Source organism: Otolemur garnettii, unplaced genomic scaffold, assembly GCF_000181295.1.
Source record: "Otolemur garnettii isolate 467f Iridium unplaced genomic scaffold, OtoGar3 scaffold00021, whole genome shotgun sequence".
Taxonomy (NCBI): domain Eukaryota; kingdom Metazoa; phylum Chordata; class Mammalia; order Primates; family Galagidae; genus Otolemur; species Otolemur garnettii.
Window position 1 is genome coordinate 6,567,122 of NW_003852416.1, and position 24,334 is coordinate 6,591,455.

Genomic DNA, 24,334 nt, shown 5'->3' on the forward strand with positions numbered 1-24,334 from the left:
TAATTTCTTTAAAAATGACCCTATTCTTCATTGCCCCACAATAAAAGCTAAATAAACAAAAAAGTAATACTATCTCCAAAATACTCTTTACAAATTAGTACTCCAATGTCCCTTTTTTATTGCAAAAAGGCATAAATAAGGATGAAAGCAAAATATATTTTGATCATTCCAAACTATGTAATTTCTTTTCCAATATTGCATACATATACCAAATCTTGTAACTATATTAACTAAGTTGATAAGCCCCTGATTTCAATGAATTAAAATACTGCTCTCTCTTGTCTACAAACAAAAACACATTATTGAAATATTGCATTACATAAGAAATAATTACTATGGATGGTTATGTGGTTATAATCACTTATGCAAATATATGGCAAATTTTTTAATGTTTGTGATCATAATATGATCTCATATTTTATTTTTGCCTATTTGACTGGCACTATGGTCTATAGAAAATATATTTATTATACCTTTATCTAACCAACAGAGAAGTTAATCAAGATATACAAGGTTATTTGTGATCTGGACCTACTCTATGATTTGAGGGAGGGGGAAAGGATGAAGACGTAAGGTTCTTGTTTAAAAAAAATTGTTAAGAAATTGACAGATGGCCACAGCAGAGCATTAAACCAAGTGTGATGCCCTTCAACGCACAGGAACCTGGGCAAATTCACAGTCCGTTCACCCATGAAGTTAGCCCTATTTCAATACTTAATGAAGCTTTAAGTATTGCAAATACCAGAAGCATCCTTCTATCTTAGAGCATAGAACTCTGACTTCATTACATTGGTTTTAAGATCAACACACATTTTCTTAACAGGAATTTCCCCACAATCTTATGCTTTGAACTCATTTTTAATTTTAGATAATATGGAGAAGGAATAAATACTAGTTGTGTTCATCTTCTCAGAATGTGAAAACCTATAATACAGAAGGTGGCCAAAGAAATGATCCTCCAGCCTAAAATTTTTAAAATAATTCTACAGAAAATAATATATTTGTATAAAAATAAATAAAAGATCATATTTCATGCTTGGCAGACTTAATTAGATATAAATGTTTATGTACTTGTAGTTTAGAAAAATTATTTATTAAATCTTTCTATAATTCTGTAATAGTTAGAATTTAATATTTGTATCAAATATTATACATATATAATCAGATCATGTATTTGCACATACATAATCAAAAGAATAAAATTTGATTTTTGTAACATGATGTACATGAACAAGAACAAGAAAAAAGTTTAAACAGGCAAAAACATTGCTTTTTAAAATTAATTTTTTGAAAAAAAAAATTGAGAATAACAACTAAATGATAAAAAGACAAAAGTCACTAATAAGAGTATTGCAAGCAAAGAAACACAATGGGTTCCTAAGCAAAGAAGAAAAGAACAGAAAAAAAAGAGAAAATTAATAAAAGGAATCAGCAAGAAGAATTAAAGGACTATAGTTATCAAAAGTAATAATGGTAGACTGAAAAGAAATAATAGCAGAGATATACTATATGTGGTATGATATGGAAGAAAATTATAAAGATAATATTGCATTTTGATGCATAAAATGAAGAAATGTTTTCCAGAAAAAATAAGAATGCTTTTTTCTTTAGAAATAAAAAAACATGTTATATGAGCTGGGTTTTAAATCTTCTGTAGAATTATAATTTTAAAAGGTTTAATTTTGAAGCAAATTCAAAAGATACAAGTAAAATTGAATGTTTAGCAAAATACTAAAGAGTGAAACCTATAAAAATTAGCTCTACAGCACAAATTAACCCATAAGAGTCCGAAAGAATCATTTTTACTTACAATTGGCATTGATCACCTTTGATTCCTTTAGTTGTGCAAAAACATTTTCCTGTGTGCAGATGACAAATATTTGCATGGCCACTGCATGTACAAGCTGTAAGTTAAAACCAAAATAATACTGAATATTCTACATCGCAAACAAGCACATCACAGTTCAGGGAAGGTATTATTATTATCTTATGTTTATGTCCTGTTATTTTCTCTTATCGTCCAAAAATTTATAGGCTACCATATATTATAAGCCATTTTTAATTAAAGAGAAGTAGATTCACTTATTTGAAATTTCATGAAATTCCAGAAAGTCTTTATGAGTATCCTGAAATCCATTTTCTCTTACTAACACCAATACAATCATACATCAGGCACCTTTTCATTTTCAGTATTTCATATTGTAATTCATTCTCTAATCCAGTTACATATTCTAAAAAGACAAGGCTGATTTTGTCACTAAACCTTTCAAAAAACTTTAATGAAACTATTGGTGTTCTAACATACAAATAGCTAGCTAACCCCTTCTACTGACAAAGATGAAATAATATGATCTTTTCTAGATTTATATACACATATGAAATTGAGCTAATGAGTCAAAATTTCCCATGTTCAACTTTTAATTATTGTTTTCTCTTTAAATATCAATAGAAATTCTACCATTAATGCTAATGAAGGAACAAATGTAACCAGATAATCATATTGCTATTTTAATTGAGTATCCAAGATAAAATAGATTTTGTATACTAAAATTTAATACAAGACCAGGATGAACACTTTCAAAAGAGGAGACTAACAGAATAGTTGGAGGCCCTCATCCACAAATCTTTGAACAAATCAGAATCAATAAAATAATCAAGGTGAGTGAAAGATGAGAGGATTTGGTGTGGATAATCAGAACAAAATGATTTGAGGGTTATTAATCCACTATTCTACCTGCCAAGGTGTGGGTGCCTGTCCTCTTACTCAAGCCTAATGAAATGTCAATGACATCTTTAAAGAGCTTGAGGTAGCTCCCCTAACACTAGGTGGCATATTAGAGGGGACACAATTATTCAGGTGTGAACAGCTATGGCTATTTAACTGAGGTGGCAGGACAAATAGAAAGGGCTACTTTTTGAAACCATCAGCACATACACTGAAGTCGAAGAAAATAATGTGTTTCCTCCAGCTGACCTGAAGCTGCTTAACATTCTGACCAACTGAAAAAGATTTCCAGTACAGGTGAAAATAATAAATAAATAAATGTGTGTATGTGTGTGTGTTCCTCATCATGAGAACTGCATGTGGACAGGTCAAGCCTCAGAAAAGCCAAAAACAAAGACACACCTCTGTGAGACTAAATCAGCATTTGTGCACTTCTCACAGAGGACCTTAACCGGAGAAGACATCCCTCCCTCACACATAAGATTACAATTTTCTTTTCTCCATAGAAAGATCAAAAACATTACCAAGTGAGGAAAAGAGGAAAATCCTAAATACAGAAAGAGAGATCACCCAGAATAGAGGTGAAGAGAAAATGTGGCTTCAAAGTATTTTCAGAGTCCTGATTCTCATTAGACCTAGACAATTTTCATTATCTATATAAACATGTGTTGGCAAGTTAAATTCTTCAAAGTTCCTTATATTAACTAAGAGTAAATCTGGGATTTCATACAAAGTCAAGGAAAAAAACATCCCACTGATTATGTTTTAAAGGGAAAATGACAGAGAAAAATGTTGTATTTTGATTATACCCAATTTGGCTAGCTTCTACATCATGTTAGTTACATATATATAGTATTAGTAAAAAACACAACCTAGAAAAACAAAAGAAATATTGCTTGTTATTTTTGTGGAGGCAAAGTGATTTTAAGTGCATATTTTCTGCTTATAAAATTGTTAGTAATATATAAAATGGCAAAATAAAACCCCCTAATTTAAGAATTCTATTACTAATATGTGTATGAATCTTTGTGCTGCTTCCTTAACCTATTTCACTGCCCCCTAAACCAGAAATAACCACTAGCCTAAATTTTGTGTGCATCAATTCCTAGTTTTTAAAAACTAGCATTCATAAACTATTTATAATATCATATTTCCATTAGCAAATGAAGATAGCTGCAACAAATTAGAAAAGCTAGTATCATACAATGATCCCTGACCACAATATAATTAAATCAGAAGCCAATAACAAAATAATTTCACCAAAAAACCATACATCTGCATTGAAAATTAAAAACAAAACCACTTTAGAAGAGTGATGTTAGTAAGATGGTAAAACAGAACTTTGTAGCACTTATCCCCTAACCTATACACATATGAAAATACCTTCTTGAGAGCTAAGTAATCCAGGTGAGAAATTGCAACTAGTACCTAGTTATAGCATAGAAATAAGAAAAAAATATATTGAAGAGGGTAGTAGAACCAGTTTAATTATCAACATCATCTCTCTTAATCCCAGGCAATACAGCTCTGAGAGACATACCCCAAAGTGGATGAAGAAGAGGGAAATGAACACCAAACTTTTCAGTAGACCCCTGCACCAGGCCACAACCCACAGTCCCAGGCTCCAGGCTGGCCACTACAGTACCAGGACCAACCCAGCAATAAGCCCCAGACCTGTCTCAGTGATAGGTATCCCCAGGAACCACAAGTTTCAGGGCTAGCAGCTGAGCACTAAGGTTCCAGGCCCACCCAAGCTCCAGACTGATCCCAAGACCATCCTCTGTGGCTCTAGGCTCCAGATCAGGCACTATAGTCCCAGCAATAGCCTAGCCCCAGAATCCTTAGGCTCCAGGCAAGTTTCCATGATTCAGCCTCTAAGTTTGTTCCAGGACAGGCTAGACCCTGCAACTGCAGACTCCAGGCTGGTACCATCAGACCCAGTCTTCAATCCCACCACAGTGTCTGGCTGGCACCTGTGAACCTAGCTCCAGGCTAGCCCCCATGGTCCAAGGCTCTTAATGGACCCACACAGATACAAACTACAGGCTACCCAATGCCAAACCAGCACTAGGATTATGGCCAGCCACTGCCAACTCGGACTCTAGGACACCCCATTGTCAGTCTGCCCTACATGGACTTAAGATCCATGCCTATCCATATGGCCCCAGGTGCCAGCCCATCCCAGTGTCAGGACTGCTTCAACAGACTAAAACTGAAGGCCTACCCCAACACTAGGTCACTCCAGGGGCTCAGGCTTCACATAGGCAACAAGAGACACATGCACTAGAACATAAGATACTTAAAATATGTCAACTATGACATCAATAATATAAAACATGTAGGGAGGAGAAGGTAAAGTATAAAGTTGTCATACATGTATACAGTCAACACTAGCTTGTTATCAGCTTAAAATAGACTACTGTATCTATAAGATGTTTTATATAAGCTTCATGATAACCACAAAAAAAAACTGTAAGAGATACATAAAAGATAAACAAAAAGGAATCAAAGCACACAACTGCAGGACTAGAAAATGGTCATCAAATCACAAAACAGCAAGAGAGAAAGAATGGAACAAATGAACTAAAACACTGAAAAAAAATAACAAAATAACAGAAGTAGGTCCTTATCTATCAAGAAAGAGAATAATAATAATAAAAGTATAAATAAACGAGTGACCAGAAATGTAATAGAAAATATCAATGAACTAAGAGTTTGTTCTTTGAAAAGATAAACAAAATTGACAAACCTTAGGTCAGGCCAAATAAGAAAAAGAGAGAAGACTCAAAATCAGAAATAAAAGACTAATACAACAGAAATTCAAAGGATTGTAAGAGACTACAATGAACAATTATATACCTACAAGTTGGATAACCTAGAATTAATAAGACTGCTCATGAGTATAGAAATCCAAACAGACTAATAACAAATAAGAAGATTGAATCTGTAATCAAAACTGTTATCAAAAAAAATTCCAGAGCCAGACGCCTTAATGACAGAATTCTATACAAAAATTTTACAAAGAACTAATATCAATTCTTTTCAAACTCTTCCAAAAAACTAAAGATGAAGAAATACCTCCAAACTCATTTTATGAGTCCAACATTACCCTCATAACAAAGTCATATAAGAAAAGAAAATTAGAGGCAAAAAGCATGTATGAAAACACAGGTGCAAAACCCTCCAAAAAATAGTAAACAAAATTTAATAGAAAGACAATAAAAGAATAATTCACTATGAACAAGTAGAATTTATCCCAGGGGTGCAAAGATTATTCATCATACACAAATCAACAAAGGGAAAAAACTATGTGTCATCTTATTGTATACAGAAAAAACATTTGACAAAATTTAAAATCTTTTCATGATAAAAACTCTCAAGAAATTAGGTATAGAAGGAATGTACCTCAGCATAATGAGATCATATATAAAAGCCCACAACTAACACCATACTCACTAGTTAAACATTTAAAGTTTTTCTTCTAATATCAGTTACAAGACAAAGATGCCAACTCTTACCACTTCTACTCAACATAGTATTAGAAGTACTAGCCAGAGCGATTAAGCAAGAAAATGAAATAAAGGCATCGAAATTGGGTGGAGAGGGTGCATATTGTTTCTGTTTGCTGATGACATGATCTTGAGTACATAAAACCAAAGAATCAACCAAACAAAAATTAGAACCGAAACACAAATTTAATAAAGTAGCAGAATAAAAATTCAACATGCAAAACCAGTAGTGTTTGTGTACATTAACAATGAAAATAATTAAGAAATCAATCCTGTTCACAATAGCATAAAAAAAAAAACCTTAGGTATAAATTTAGCCAAGGAAGCAAAATATCTATATACTGAACCTATAAAATATTGAAAAAGAAATAGTAGATGACACTTATAAATGGAAAGGTATCCATGTGTATGGATTCAAAGAATTAATATTGTGAAAATGTCCATACTGTGCAAAACAGTCTACCTGTTCAATGCAATCCTTATCAAAATGCCAATGCCATTTTTCTTGAAAGACAAAAATAATTCTAAAATTTATATCATAACACAAAGGCCTCAAAGTGCCAAAGCATTCCTGAGCAAAAAGAGCAAAGCTAGAAGCATCAAACTATCTGATTTCAAAATATACTATAAATCAGCATGGTACTGATTTTTACTGGCATAAAAACAGACACATTGACTGATAGAACAGGATGCAGAGTCCAGATACAAACCTAAGCCCTTCTGGTCCATTGATTTTTGACACAGGTGTCATGAAAACACATTGGAGAAAAGATAGTCTCATCGATAAATGTTGAGAGGAAAACTAAATAGCCATTCACATAGAAGAATGAAATAAGACTCTATTTAACACTATAAACAAAAATCAACTCAAAAGTCCTAAAAGACTTAAAGATATGACTTCAAACTCTAAAAGTACTGGCATAAAATGCAAGGGAATGTTTCATGACATTGGTCTGGGCAAAAATTTCTTGGACATGACCCCTAAAACACAGGCAACTAAAGCAAAAATAAGTAGGATTGCACCAAACTAAAATGTTTAAGCATAACAAAGAAAGAAATACAGTTAAGAGAATACCCACCCAGATTAGGAGACAACCAGAAAATTGGGAGAAAACAGTAATACCATTTATTAGCAAAAATTCATGAACTATTTAGAGACAAATATAATATCATTACTATCTTATAAAAAGTTGATACCCAAAACATACAAGGAACTCAACTCAATATTAAGAAAATAAAGAACCAAATCAAAAACAGGCAAAGGATCTAAATAAACTTTTTCTCAAAAGAAGACATACAAATGATCAATTGATATGTATAAAATGCTCACCATCATAATCATCCTTGAAATACAAATAGAAACAACAATTAGATATCAACCCATACCTGTCTGAATGGCTATTATCAAAATAAGGAAATATAACAAATGCTCGGAAAGGTGTACAGAAAAGGGAACCTTTGTTGATTATTAGTAGAAATGTAAATTAATGAAGTCATTATGAAAAAACAGAATGGAGGTTGTCAGAAAACTAAAACTAGAACTGCCACATAACCCAGTACCCTGCTGCTAGGTATATATCCAAAGGAAATAAAATCAGTATGCCAAAGCAACAGTACAATAATACTGTGTTTACTATAGCACTATTCACAATAGCCGAGATATAGAGGCAACTTAGGTGTTCATTACAGGATGAGTGAACAAAGTAAATGTAGAATATGTATAAAATGGAATACTATTTATTCATCCTTTCAAAAGAGGGGAATTCTGTCATATATGACAACATGAATGAACCATGGATGACATTAGTGAAATAAGCAAGGAACATATAAAAAAAATACTACATAATTTCACTTAGATGTGGAACATAAAAAAATCGAACTCATAGAAGAAGAGAGAAGGTGAAGACCGAAGGCGAGGGGAAAAGGATAGATGGCAAAGGAGGATGTGATATCAAAGGGTACAGAATTTCAGTTAGGAAAGAGGAACAAACTTTAGCGATCTATTGCACAGATAAGCAATAACACATTTTATATTTCAAAATTACTAAAAGAGCACATTTAAAATATTTTCACCACAAAAACGGTAAGATTACTTAGTTTAATTCTTCCACAATGTAAGTATATTTTAAAAATCACATTATTCATAATAAATATATAATATAAAATATACAATTATTATCAATTAAATATTTAAAAATAAAATAAAACTTTAAAAATAGAATTTAAAGGAAACAAGGTGATCACTGGAAAAAATACAAATCTTTTATTAAATAAAATCTTCATAAATATAAGTAATATTTTCTAAAAAAATTTAAAAGCAAGAAAACTGAGAAATAAGAACAGAAAATATGATATGCATTATATACTAATATAACAAATAAGAAAAATAACATACAAATAATAACAATAAAGATTAACAGGATCAACTTACCCAGTCTGTCTCACAAACCACAACCATCAATACATGCTCTGAAGTAAAGACATGCCTAAAGCCAAGTGATTCATAAAAACTAAAAATAAAGGGATAGGCAAGGTATAGCAGGCAAATGGAAACAATATGAATGCAGGGATAGCAAACCTGACGTCAGTTAAAGTAAAACTTATGCCAAAAAACCATTAAATATGACAAAGAAGTGCCTTTCTAGTGCCAAAGCTAAAATTCATGATGAATATATAATAGCCTTGAATATTTAAGTGCCAAATAACAAAACCATGTTTCTAAAGGTAAAACTACAGAAGATATAAGGAGATCTATAAAGAGAATCTAAGACACAAATCTCAGTACAAAATAAGTCAAATAGACATAAACTATGGAAAATATAAAAGACTTAAAGAAAATAATCAATCAATTAGATTTTATGAACAGATATCAAATTTATACCCTGATACTAAAAAATACAATTTCTTGAAATGTGGAACAATGGACAATGGAGATTGGAGGGGTAGGGGATGGGAAAAGGATGGATGATGGGAGGTTGGTTGCTTGAGGGGTACAATGTGTGCTGCCTCAGCAATGCACTAAAGGCCCTGACTTCACCACAGCAAAATATATAAGTATAGCAAAACTACACTTGTACTCCATGAATATATACACATAAAAAAAAATGGGAAAAACTTTTATCACAAATAAAAGAACATATCTTCTTCCCAGATACACATGAAATATTCACAACTGGTAATCATACAATAGTATATTACACAAAATAATAATATTACACATAACACTCTCTGATCATATGATAAAATTAAAAAACATTGACATTACATAATTCCTTCAAAATAACGTTATTATATATCATAATCAATGTAGTACATTTATAGTAGTGATACTAATAATGAACCAGTACTATAACCTCACACTATACATAAAAATTTACTCAGAACTAATTACAGATTTATATGTAAAATCTAGCACTATACAACCCCTAGAGGGGAAAAACTGAGAAAAATTCTTTTCATCCATGGGGTAGGCAAAGATTTCATAGATGTCATACAAAAAGAGAAATAACAAAGAAACAAAAACAATAAATTATAAAACTTTAAAGTGTCTAACTCTCATAAGATACTATCAATAATATGACAAATGTAAGTTATAAGTGGGGAAAATATTCATAATTCAACTATCTGATAAAGATCTTCTACCCTAAATATTAAAAACCTCTTAAAATCCAATACAAAGAAAAATAGCCCAATAAAAATTTGGGTCAAACATTTGAAATAAACACTTAGTTTTATGTTTTTCTGAATTCTTATAGAATAATCTAAGAAAAGTTCAAGACAACATTAAAAGAAATTAAAGACAATGTAAATAAATTGAATGACACCCCATGCTTAGGGATAGGAAGAATTAACATTGGAAAGATGATCTATAAATGTCATCAACAAATTTAGTGTAATCCCTACAGAATGCTAACTGGGTTCTCTGTAGAAATAGGCAAGTTGATTTTAAAATTCATACATAATTACAAGGAGTCTCAAACAGCCAAAACAATCTTAAGAAGAATAAAATTGGAGGACTCAAGATACCCTAATTTCAAATATTATGATAAAATAACAATACTAAAACATATGATAATGAAATAAATATAAAATGCATGTCAATAAAATGGAATTGAGAGTCCAAAAATAAAATCACTCCATTTATAGTCAGATGATTCTTGATAAAAGTGACAAAGTAAGTAAATGGGGGGTCGGTGAATAGCAAAGGAAGGAAAGAAAGAAAAATTTTGTGCTACAAATGATACCATCAATAAAGTAACACAACCCCCAAAATGGGAGGATTGTTTTGCAAATTATATTCTTATTTGTATCCAGCATACAAAGAACCTTTCATCTCAATAATAAAAAGATAAACTACGCAACTAAAAGTCCAGAGAAAGATCTCAATAAACATTATTCCAAAGAAGATACACAAATGAATGAAAAGCACAGAAAAAGATATTTAAAACCATTACTCATTTAGGGAAATTCCGATCAAAACCTCAAATAGTACCATTTCATACTCACTAGGATGACTATAATCAAAAAGAAAGAAAATAATAAGAGTTCATGAAACTGTGGAGAAATTGGAACTCACATGAACCATTTGATTGAGCTATAAAACAGTGCTGCTATTCTTGAAAATGTTTTTGCAGTGCATTAAAATACTTTTGCATTTTAATAGCATTAACATATGACAATCTACTTCTAGATGTATACCCAAGAGAAATAAAAACATATGTTTATACTGAAATTGTATATGAATGTTCATTGAAGCATTATTCACAAGAACCAAAAAATGACAACAGTTCAAATGTCTATGAGCTGATGACTGAACAAAATACGACATATCCATATAGTTGAATATTATCTGGCAATAAAGAATGAAGTCCTGGCACATAGTAAAACATGGATGAACTTTGAAAATATTATTATACATGAACAAAATCAGTCACAAAAAAGCATATATTCTATAATTTTAACTATCTGGAATTTCCCAAACAATAAAATCTATATAGACAGAAAGAAGATTATCAATTGTCCAGGGCTTTCAGAGGCAGTGCTGGGTGCAAAGGGATAAAGAGAGTGACTGTTAATGAGTATGGACTTATTAGAAAGCAGAGATGAATATATTTTAAAATGGGATTATATTATGATTACATGATTCTGTGAAAATACTAAATCCTTTGAATTACATACTTGAAAAGATAATTTTTTAATGATACATGAAGTACATTTCAATAAAGATTTTGGAAAATTATCAGTACTATATGTATAGTATTATATGCATAGTATTATATGATCATAATATAAAATATTATCGGTACAGTATTATATAATCATAATATAAAATACAGTATACTGATACTATATAATCAGTATAGTACTATATGATCATAATATAAAATATTTAGGACACTAAGCTTCTGAATATTTTCTTAATGATTATCACCTTTGGAAAAATAAATTATTAATATAAAGTAAATACACACACATCATCACCTGAACACATAAAACAAGTTTTGGAACAAGAGAAATTTCTAAGAACCTATTCTTTCTACTAGAAGAGATTTCTGCATAAAGGTGTGGAGCTTTTTTCATAAAGAGTATTTAAATAATTCTGCATTATTTCCCATTAGGTTTACAGAATTAACTATGGAAACACAGAAGAGAATTACAGATATAAAAGACAAGATGTAGAACTCCAAGGAATAAAGGAAACTATCAAGCAATATAGGGACACATGATATATTTGTAATATGTAACTTTATAAATAATGAATGAATATATCATGACATCTTTTAATATTAATCTTCGGAGTTTCATGGTAATGTTTTTATTTATAACTTCACTAAAAATGATGCACATTAATATTTAAAAATGTAAATAAACCTTTTATTTATCCTTTATGGCCAAACTGGATAATAGTTATGCTCGTGGAATATCATATAAGGATTATCATTGACAGTAACTTTAATAATTTCTGAGACAAAAAAAATTGTGTTAAAATACCTTTTGTGTGAGTTCATTTTGACAGAATTCCCTTATGTGACTACTTCAGGGTAAAACAGCACAAATGCGTTTTAAATTCAATTGTTTAAAATTTACACCGCACAACAATGCTGAGATTATTCAGTTGTTGTCAGCATGAAAAGCTACCTTTTTATGCTGCATAAGCATTTATGAGAGCAATATACAGTGGCCTTTTGTTTGGGAAATAATATGTGATGATAATTTTAAAGCCTAGATACACACTAGAGGGATATAATGTGGTCACATGATAATTCTACCCCCATACTAGAAAGTTGCAATATCAACTTATGAGCAACAAGCAGAAAATAAGGTTAAAAAAACTACTAAAAAGGCCATCAAAACAAATTATTTATAAAGAAGAGACTTTAGAAACATGAAACCAAAACATAGTCATTCACAGTATTAGCTTCAAAATCAGTTTATATTCCTATATGCTTTCATCATTGTTGTCTGTCATATATATATGACCTTCTGAAGGTTAGGTAATCATGTAAATTTAATTTCTTTTGTATTCTTGCAGCATAATTATACTTAACAATAATTAATAGATACATTTTAGATTAGTTTTCAAATACAATAAGAATTCAGACAAAGACAAAAGTCCAAATTGCCACATGACTTAAAATTCTGGGCTTCTGAAATGATCAGCAACTTGCCTGTTTCTGCCATTGTTCAGGTCTTGTTCCACCGCACATCCAAATAGGTTCTGAATCTCTCTGCTGTGGTCTAAGAGCAATCCTGCTCACACAGGGAATTTTGGGGAGAATAAGTGATCTGTCCCACAGCAAATTCTTAGATGGCCCTGGAACTTAGTCCCAGTCCTTCTTAGCTGCAGTTACAAAGTAGTTCTTACCCACCATGAACACATTGGAAAACAACCCTGCCTGAGACCCTGGGGCAAGCCTGCCAACCTTCATCCCACAGTGAATCCTAAAATGGCCCTGGATCTCAGTCCTAGATGCTCTCAGCTGCACTCTGAACGTAATTCTACCCTACCAGGGATCTACAGATATCTATGTCTGTTGTGGCACCTATAGGCTGATCTGCTATTGGTTCCACTATGGATCTTTAAATAGCCCTATAAATCACCTCCATCGCCTCTCATCTGTGACCTGAGAGTAGTTCTGCCCATTGTAACTGCCCACTATTACAATGTACAATTATAACCCCCAGATAAATGTGTAAAAAGCTTGGTCTCACTGGCAACATGAATATTCAGAGTAGATCAACTCTCCCAAGGAATGACAAAGGAGACACAACAAAAGATCCCATTCATAAACAAATGGCTGAGATGTCAGAAATTGAATCCAGAATTTGGATTGCAAGTAAGATTAATGGAATGGTAAAGATGGAATTAAAAATTCAAGGAGCAATTCAAAAGTTCTCTCAAGAATTCAATGAATTCAAAGACAAAATCTCCAAAGATTTTGATACATTGAGGCAAGAATTTGCAACCCTCAAAGATCCAAGAAATACAGTAGAATCCCTCAGTAACAGAATAGAGCAGGCAGAAAGGATCTCTGACATTGAAAACAAAGCTTTTGAACACTCCCAAACGCTCAAAGAGGAAGAGAAGTGGAGAACAAAAATGGATCATTCCCTTAGATAACTCCAAAAGAGCAAACATTTGCCTTATAAGAATCCCTGAAAGAGAACAGGATGTTCCAAAGGCACACTCTACTCCAACAGATAATTGAGAAGAACTTCCCAAGCATGGTAAGAGATACTGAAATTCTGATAGCAGCATCTTCAAGACACATTGTAATTAACTTCACCAAAGTTAATATGAAGGAGAAAGTCCTGTAAGCAGCCATACATAAGAAAACTATAACCTACAAGGGAAAGAATATTAGAATGACTACAGATCTCTCTGAAGAAACTTTTTAAGCCAGAGGAAGATGGTCATCGACCTTCAATCTCCTAAAACAAAACAACTTTCAACCCAGAATCCTGTATCCAGCTAAACTGAACTTCATTTATGATGGAGAACTTAAATACTTTAATGACATACACATGTTGAAGAAATTTTCCATAACCAAACCAGCTCTTCAGCATATTCTCAGACCCATCCTCCATAATAACCAGCACAATGCTCTACCACCAAAGTAAACTCACTCTGAAATTCTTGACCAAAACCCAATTTCCACAGTGGTGAAAAGATTTAAAATGTCCACTGGATTATCAAAAAACATGATGCCCAAAATATTACCAGGCTTCACAATACTCTCAATTAATGTGAATGGTTTAAATTGTCCTTTTAAGAGACACAAGTTAGCTGACTGAATACAAAAACTTAGGCCAGATATCTGCTGCATACAACAATCTCATTTTACATTAAAGGATAAATATAGACTCAGGATGAAGGGATGGACATCTATAATCCAGGCAAATGGAAACCAGAAAAAAGCAGGGGTGGCAATTTTATTTGCAGATTCATTAGGCTTTAAACCAACAAAAGTGAGGAAAGACAAAGATGGCCACTTCATATTTGTTAAGGGAAACACTCAACATGATGAGATGTCAATTATTAACCTTTATACACCCAACCAGAATGCACCTCAATTTATAAGGGAGACCTACCCAAACAGACATGAGCAATTTAATATCTTCCAGCAACATAATAGTTGGAGATTTTAACATCCCTTTGGCAATGTTGGATACATCCTCCAATAAGAAACTAAGCAAATAAATTTTGGACTTAAACTTCACCATACAACAGTTAAATTTAACAGACATCTACAGAACACTTCATCCTAACAAAACTGAATACACATTCTTCTCATCGGTCCATGGAACATACCACCAAACTGATCACATCTTAGGTCACAAGTCTAACCTCAGCACATTTAGAAGTATAAAAATTATTCCTTGAAGGAATAATTTAATAATAAGGATCTAAGTCTAGATCCTTATTCCTTAGATCATCACGAAACAAAAGTTGAACTCACCACTCATGGTTATCCTCATACTCATACAAAGTCATGGAAATTAAATAACCTTATGCTGAATGATAGCTGGGTCATAGATGAGATTACGAAGGAAATTGCCAAATTTTTGGAACAAAACAATAATGAAGACAAATTATCAGAACCTGTGGGATACAGCAAAGGCAGTCCTAAGAGGGAAATTTATAGCCTTGCAAGCCTTCCTTAAGGAAACAGAAAGAGAGGAAGTCAATAACTTAATGGGATATCTCAAGCAAGTGGAAAAGGAAGAACATTACAACCCCAAACCCAGCAGAAGAAAAGAAATAACTAAAATTAGAGAAGAATTAAATGAAATCAAAAACAAAAGAATTATTCAAAAGATCAATGAATCAAAAAGTTGGTTTTTTGAAAAACTCAACAAAATTGATAAACCCTTGGCCAACCTAACCAATAATAGAAAATTAAAGTCCCTAATATCATCAATCAGAAATAGCAAAGGCAAAAAAAAAAATAGACACCTCAGAAATTCAAAGAATCCTTAATGAATACTACAAAAAACTTTATTCTCAGAAATATGAAAACCTGAAAGAAATTGACCAATACTTTGAAGCACACCAACTTCCTAGACTTAATCAGAAAGAATTGGAAATACTGAAAAGATCTATATTAAGTACTGAAATAGACTCAACTATATCGAAATCTCCCAAAAAAGAAGAGTCCAGGACCAGATGGCTTCACATCAGAATTCTACCAAACCTTTAAAGAGGAAATATTACCTATATTACTTAACCTTTTCCAAAACATAGAAAAAGAAGGAATACTTCCCAACACATTCTATGAAGCAAATATTACCCTGATCCCCAAACCAGGAAAAGACCCAACAAGAAAAGAAAATTATACACCAATATCTTTAATGAACATAGATGCAAAAATGTTCAATAAGATCCTAGCAAACAGAATCCAGCAACATATCAAACGAATTATATACCATGACCAAGTGGGTTTCATCCCAGGTCTCAAGGTTGGTTCAATATACATAAAACTATAAATATAATACATCACGCAAACAAACTAAAAAACAAAACCCATATGATTCTCTCAATAGATGCAGAAAAAGCTTTTGACAATATCCAGCATCCTTTTATGATCAAAACACTTAAGAAAATAGATATAGAAGGGACTTTCCTTAAACTGATAGAGGCCATCTACAGCAAACCTATAGCCAATATCATCCTGAATGGAGTAAAATTGAAAACATTTCCACTCAGATCAGGAACAAGGCAAGGTTACTCATTGTCTCCACTGCTTTTTAACATTGTAATGGAAGTCTTACCCACAACAATCAGGCAAGGGAGGGCGATCAAGTGTACACAAATAGGATCATCTTTTGCTCTTCGCAGATTATTTGATTTTATACCTGGAAAACCCCAGGAACTCAACTACAAAACTCTTAGAAGTGATCAAGAGATACAGTAGCATCTCAGGATACAAAATCAATACTCACAAATCAGTAGCTTTTATATATACCAATAATAATCAAGCTGAAATAAACAGTCAAGGACTCTATTCCCTTTACAGTTGTGCCAAAGAAGATAAAATATTTGGGAATTTACCTAACAAAGGGGGGAAGATGGGTGGAGGGAGGGTGATTGGTGGAATCACGCCTGTGGTTCATCCTATAAGGGTACATGTGAATCTCTCTAAATGTAGAATACAAATGTCTTAACACAATAACTAAGAAAAAGGCATGAAGGCTATGTTAACCAGTTGGATGAAAGTATTTCAAATTGTATACAGAAACAGTACACTGTACCCCATGACAGTATTAATGTACATTGCTATGATTCAATAAAAAAAAAAATGGGTCCAAGAAAAAAAAGAGAATTATGAAACTCTGAGAAAAGAAATAGCTGAAAATGTTAACAAATGGAAAAACCATGCTCGTGGCTGGGAAGAATCAACATTATTAAAAATGTCCATATTACCCAAAGCAATTTACAAATTTAATAAAATCCATATCAAAGCACCACCATCATAGTAAAGATCTAGAAAAAAACAGTACTTCATTTTATATATAACCAGAAAAAACCTTGAAGTCAACACATTATTCAGAAATAAAAACAAATCAGGAGGAATCACAATACCTGACTTCAAACTATACTATAAATCTATAGTGATCAAAACAGCATGGTATTGGCACAAAAATAGAGAGGTAGCTATATGGAACAGAATGGAGAACCAAGAGATGAACCCAGACACTTATCGCCATTTGATCTGTGACAGGCCCATCAAAAATACAAATTGGGGAAAAGATTCCCTATTTAACAAATGATGCTGGGAGAATTGGCTGGTGACTTGCAGAAGACTGAAACTGGACCCACACCTTTCATCATTAACAAAAATTGACTCTCACTGGATAAAAGATTTACACATAAGACATGAAATTATAAAGATCTTTGGAGAGAGTGCAGGAGAAACACTTGAAGAAATTGGCCTGGGAGAATACTTTATGAGGAGGACCCTGGGGCAATTGAAGCATCACCAAAAATACATTACTGGGATCTGATTGAACTAAAAAGCTTCTGCACAGCCAAGAACACAGTAAGTAAAGCAAGCAGACAGCTCACAGAATGGGAGAGGATATTTGCAGGTTATGCTTCTAAAAAGGTTTGATAAACAGAATCCACAGAGAACTCAAACTTATTAATTAAAAAAAGAATAAGTAATTCCATCTCATTGTGTACAAGGGACTTGAACAGAAGCTTCTCTGAAGAAGATAGTCAGATGGCCTATAGACACATGAAAAAATGCACATTGTCTTTAATCATCAGAGAAATGCAAATCAAAACCATTTTGAGATATCATCTAACTCCAGTAAGAGTGGCTCACATAACAAAATCCTAAAACTATAGATGTTGGTGTGGATATGGAGAAAAGGTAACACTTCTGCACTGCTGGTTGGAGTGCAATCTAATACGTCCCTTTTGGAAAGAAGTATGGAGAATACTTAGGGATCTAAAAATAGACCTGCCCTTTGATCCTGCAATTCCTCTACTAGGTATATATGAAAAAGACCAAATATCACTTTATAACAAAGATATCTGTACCAAAATGTTTATTGCAGCTCAATTCATAATAGCCAAGTCATGGAAGAAGCTCAAGTGCCCATCAACCCAGGAATGGATTAACAAATTGTAGTATAGTTATGTCATGGAATATTATGCAGCCTTAAAAAAAGATGGAGACTCTTTTACATTTACATGGATGGAGCTGGAACATATCCTACTTAGTAAAGTATCTCAAGAATGGAAGAAAAAAATATCCAATGTACTCAGTACCATTATGAAACCAATTTACCATCACTCACACTTTCATATGAAGAATAAGTCACAACTATGTCCTAGGATGAAGGAAGGAGAAAGGGTAAATAGAGGGGAGGGGGAGGTCCGATCGAGGGAGGATGAATGGTGGTATCACACCTGTGGTGCATAATGCAAGGCTATATGTCAGATCTATTAACTATAGAGTATAAATGTCTTAAGAGAATAATTAAGTAAATTAGATGAGGTATATATTACCCAGTGTGATGTAAACGCTCCTAATACAATATGAAATCAGCACATTGTACCCCATAAATGTATTAATGCATACATGATCTATGTATTTATGATTCAGTAAAAAAAAAAAAAAAAAAAAAAAGCTTGGTTTCAGGGTTAGACCCTAAAGTGTCTCTGTGACTCAGTTCCACCCCCTCTCAGACCTACAATGGGGCAGTATTGCCTGCCCAAGGACTCACTCAGAGATCCAGGAGGAGCCCTGCAGGAACCCTGAAGAAACCACATCAGACCACACAAGTAGTAGGAGACCTACTGTTTGTGAACTGGAGGCAAACCCTCAGCCTAGCACCACTCATACAAAGAACTTGGAGAGAGTCCAGTCTACCCAAGGACCAGAGGGAATCCACATTTACTAGATCCCCTCATAGTAAGGGTCACATCCATAGATCTCACTGTGAACACAGAAGCAGCAACATGATCCAGCTGTGAACCATGATCGGAGAGACAATTCCATCAGTCCTGGGGCTCAACAGGGGAATGGTTTATACAGACATAGTCCATAAGGTTCAAAAGAGGTATTTACTCCTTAAATGCATGGCATAAATACCAGAGCATGGAGGAATAGGTAAGAAAATATATTTAAAAAGTAACACTACCAATGGAAACTAATAAAGCTCCAGTAATCAATCCCTCAAAATGAAGATATAAAAATGGCCTGAAAAGGAATTCAAAATAATTATCTTAAAGATGCTTAAAGAGATTCAAGAAAAGAAAAGTTAGATAACTAAAATTAGGAAAACAACACATAATGAAAATGAGAAGCTTTCTTAAAAAGAAATGGAAACCTTAAAAAAGAACAAAGCAGAGTGGTCCCCGTGGCTCGGTGAGTTGGGTGCCAGCCCAATATACCAAGGGTGGAGAGTTCGAACCCAGCCCCAGCCAAACTGCAATAAACAAATAGCTGGGCATTGTGGTGGGTGTCTGTAGTCCCAGCTACTAGGGTGGCTCAGGCAAGAGGATCACCTAAGCCCAAGAGCTGGAGGTTCTTGGGTCACGCCACAGCATTATACCGAGGGTGACAAAGTGAGACTCTGTCTCTAAAAAAAAAAAAAAAAGCAGACTCCAGAAGTTAAAGAATATTATAAGAGCACTGGAGAACACAATAGAGAGCACCAATACCAGACTCAAAGAGAAAATTAATGAACTCAAAGATAAGTCATTTGAAATTAGCCAATTAGAAAAAAGAAAAAAAGAAAAAAGCTTATTTACAGAAATATCAGGTGAAATATTCCCAAGTCTTGGGAGGGTTATAGACATCTATATAAATGAAGCTCAAAGGATCTCAAGCAAGATCAGTCCAAAAAGAATACTCTGAAAACTATTTCCATAGGTAGAACCTCCATAGTTGACCATCTCCTTAAATTGACCACGGCCAGAGGTGGACTGAATTTTCATAGGCCAGACATGTGCCACATGTACATATCAGTACAGTAGGCCTACTTCCTACTGTTGACCACCTCCATATGTTGACCAGTTTGTGCCTTATGTTGACCAATTCGTTTTAGAGGTTCTACTGTATAATCTAATCATAAAAAGGCAAAGGCAGAATCTTCAAAGCAACAAGGAATAAGAGAATTACCATATACAAGGGAATCTCCATTTAGGCTACCAATGGGAATACAACAGAAATCTTACAAGACAGTAGAAAGAAAAATGGTATATTCAAAGTGCTAAAAGAAAAAATAAATGCTACGAAGAATTCTATACCAGCAAAAGTGTCCTTCAGAAATGAAGTAGAGATAAAGGTATTTCAAGACAAACAAAAATAAAAGAGATCATCCCCACCAGACAAAGCCAGTTCCTCAAGTTGAAATAAAAGGAAGATAAAGTAACAACATTTTTAAAAATGTGAAAAAAGTATAGTACTCACTGATGAAAGAAAATACATAGTCATATTTAGAATACTAAAATACAGGAACAGTAATGTACAAATCTATTTTAACTCAAGTATAAAAGTTAAAAAGCATAAGTATTAAAAATAATTATATGTATAATAATGTGTTCAAAACACACAATGTAAACAGAAATCCAAATGTTGACAAAAATACCATAAAATATGGAGGGGAAAGACTTTAGGAAGAAGACTTCCGTGGCAATTGCAACAACAACAAAAATAAACAAATGAGACTTAATTAAACTGAAAAGCTTCTGTACAGCTAAGGTGACAACAACCAAAGCAAACAGACAACTACAAAAGGGCAAAGGATATTTGCATATTTTGAATCAGACAGAGATTTGATAACTAGGATCTACAGAAAACTCAAATTAATCCACATGAAAAAAGCCAACAATTCCATGTATCGATGGGCAAGAGAGATGTATAGAACCTTCTGTAAAGAAGACAGGTGAATGGCTAACAAACATGAAAAAATGCTCATCATCCTTAATTATCAGAGAAATGCAAATCAAAACCATCCTGAGATACCATCTAACCCCAGCGAGAATGGCCCACAGCACAAAATCTCAAAACTGCAGATGCTGGCGTGGATGTGGAGAGAAGGGAACACTTTTACACTGCTGGTGGGACTGCAAACTAATACAAACTTTTTGGAAGGAAGTATGGAGAACCCTCAAAGGTTCTCAAAGGACCCAAGCTAGACCTCCCATTTGATCCTGCAATCCCATTACTGGGCATCTACCCAAAAGGAAAAAAGTCCTTTTACCATAAGGACATTTGCACCAGATTGTTTATCTCAGCTCAATTTACAACCACCAAAATGTGGAAACAGCCTAAATGCCCACCAACCCAGGAATGGATTAACAAGCTGTGGTACATGTATACCATGGAATACTATTCATGGGGACTTTGCATCCTTTGTATTAACTTGGATGGAAGTGGAACAAATTGTTCTTAGTAAAGCATCACAAGAATGAAGAAGCAAGAATCCTATGTACTCAATTCTGATATGAGGAATTGACCTCATATCATAATGACCTAGTATAGTACATGGTGAGGGTTGGGGGAAGGGGAGAAGAGAACAAAGGAAGGAGGGAGGTGAGGGAAGGGGAGAGCAGAGTAGGAAGAAGGGAGGGGCTGAGGAAAGGAAAGAGCAGAGAGAGGGAAAGAGGGAGGGGGTGGGGAGTGATAGTGTGTGACACACCTTTTCAGGGTGGGACACAATTGTAAGAGGGACTTTACCCAACAAATGCAATCAGTGTAACCTGGTTCTTAGTACCCTCAATGAATCCCCAACAATAATAAAAAAAAATGTAGAGGGGAGAAAAAGTGTAGAGTTTTTGTATGCAATTGAACTGAAGTTGTTATCAGCTTACACTGGACTATTATAAGATATTTCATGTAAACTCAATGGCAATCATGAAATAAAAACTTCTGGTAGATGCCTGAAAGATAAAGAGAAAGGAATCAAGGAATACCACTACAAAAGTGGAAGAATTAACAGGGAAAACCATTACTGAAAAAAAGAAACAAGAGAACTATAAAATAGTCAGCAAACATTTAATAAAATAGGGAGATAAATCCTTACCTATCAATAATTACTTTAAACTTAAATGGACATGAAACCATAAAAATTCTAGAAGAAAAATCTAGGAACAACTCTTGTAGATATTGACAAAGTCAAACAATTTATAACTAAGACCTCAAAGGCAAATGCAGAAATAACAAAAATAAGCAAATGGGACTTTAAATCATAAAACTTTGGCACAGCAAAGGAAATAATCAACACAATGAAGACAATCTACAAAATGGAAAAAGTATTTGCAAATCATACATCTAAAAAGAGGACTAAGATCTGGAATTTACAAAGAATTCCAACAAACTGGCAAGAAAAAAACACACAATCCCATTAAAAAGTGGGTAAAATACATGAACAAAAGAAGTTTTTTGAAAGCAAAGAGACAAATGGCCTACAAACAAATGAAAAATGCTCATATTCACTAATCATGAGGGAAATGGAAACTACAAGATACTGCTTTATGCTTATCAGAATGTCCATTGTTCTGTATTAAAAAGTCTAAAAACATCAGATGCTGGCATGGATGTAGAGACAAAGAAACACTTAAACAAAGCTGGTGGGACTGCAAAGTAGCACAACCTCTATGGAAAACAGTACAGAGACTCCTCAGAGAAGGAAGTGTCAAGGTGAATTATCAAAGATATCAACTGCTGGGTGGCGCCTGTGGCTCAAGGAGTAAGGTGCTGGCCCCATATACCAGAGGTGGTGGGTTTGAACCCGGCCCTGGCCAAAAACTGCAAAAATAAATAAATAAATAAAAACTTAGTCAAACTTAGTACTCAAGGAAATCAGACATTTTATACTTGATGATAATCAAACTCTCAAAGATCAAGGACAAAGAAAGAATCCTAAGAGAATCAACAGAAAAGAAGCAAATTACATATTAAATCATGCCAATATGTCTAGCAGGAGGCCTTTCAGGGCCTCCTTTGGGCCAAATGTGAATGGGATAGCATATAAAAAGTGCTAAAGAAAACAAATAAAAACTTCCAACATAGCTGAAAGCAAAGTTCCACACAAAGTTATACTGCAAACAGGAAAGAGGATTAATTTCCCAAACAAAAGTTGAGAGAATTTATCATCACCACACCTGTCTTATAAGAAGACTTGACTACTTCAACAGAAGTCTTATAAGAAGACTTCTAATAAGAAGACTCAACTACTTCAATTGTGGTTTGTAAACAACTAAAATCTATAGTATGAGGACCAAAAGACAAATCTGTCAAAATAACAACGGCTACAAAGGTTTATTGGAATATACAAACTATAAAAAGATATAAACGAAGACAACAAAAAGTCAAATGGGAGGAATAGAGCCAAAATGTAGAGTTTTTTGAATTTTCTCATTTGTTTTTATGATCAGAGTTAAGCTGAAGTCAGCTTAAATAATTAGTATAAGATATTTTTGCAAGTCTCATGGTAACCACAAAGCAAAAACCTACTGCAGAAACACCAAATAAAAAGCAAGGAACTAATGCATACTGAAAGAGAAAATCGTTATCAACAAGGCAAGGGAAAGAATAGAGGACTTACAAAACAACCAGAAAATAAATAACAAATGGCCATAGTAATTCCTCATCTATCAACAATAACTTTATAAATGGACTAAATTCTCGAATTAAATGAAAGAGAATGGCTGAAGGATAAATACAACACGCAACTATATGCTGCCCGTAAGAATTTCATTTTACCTATAAAGACACACGTAGGCTAAAAATGAAAATATGGAAAAAGATATTCCATAGACATGGAAGTGAAAAAAACAACAGGAGTAGAGCTTTACTTATATCAGATAAAATTGACTTCAAGCCAAAAACTATAAAAGGATTAAAGGTCTTTATATAATGATAAAAATGGCATCTCACAAGGGTTTTAATACGTTTTAATACAAATTCTGTTAGGCATTTATATATCTTCAGAAATGTCTATTCATCTCTTTTGCCCATTTTTAAGTTGGGTTATTTTCTTGTTATGGCATTGTTTGAATTCCTTTGTACATGTTGAATATTAACCCCATAGGAAGTATATGGTTTTCAAATATTTGCGGAAATTTTGAAAATACATCACG

At 33.3% G+C, this 24,334-nt stretch overlaps 1 protein-coding gene across 1 annotated transcript in view; it reads right to left on the minus strand.

Annotated features, from left to right (window-relative positions):
• The window catches only part of ATRNL1 (attractin like 1), a 701,118-nt gene that overhangs the window by 461,803 nt on the left and 214,981 nt on the right, over positions 1-24,334 (minus strand). Inside the window, exon 20 of the mRNA XM_003787143.1 lies at positions 1,811-1,904. Within this exon, the coding sequence (XP_003787191.1) occupies positions 1,811-1,904 (94 nt within the window). The remainder of the gene's footprint in view (positions 1-1,810; positions 1,905-24,334) is intronic.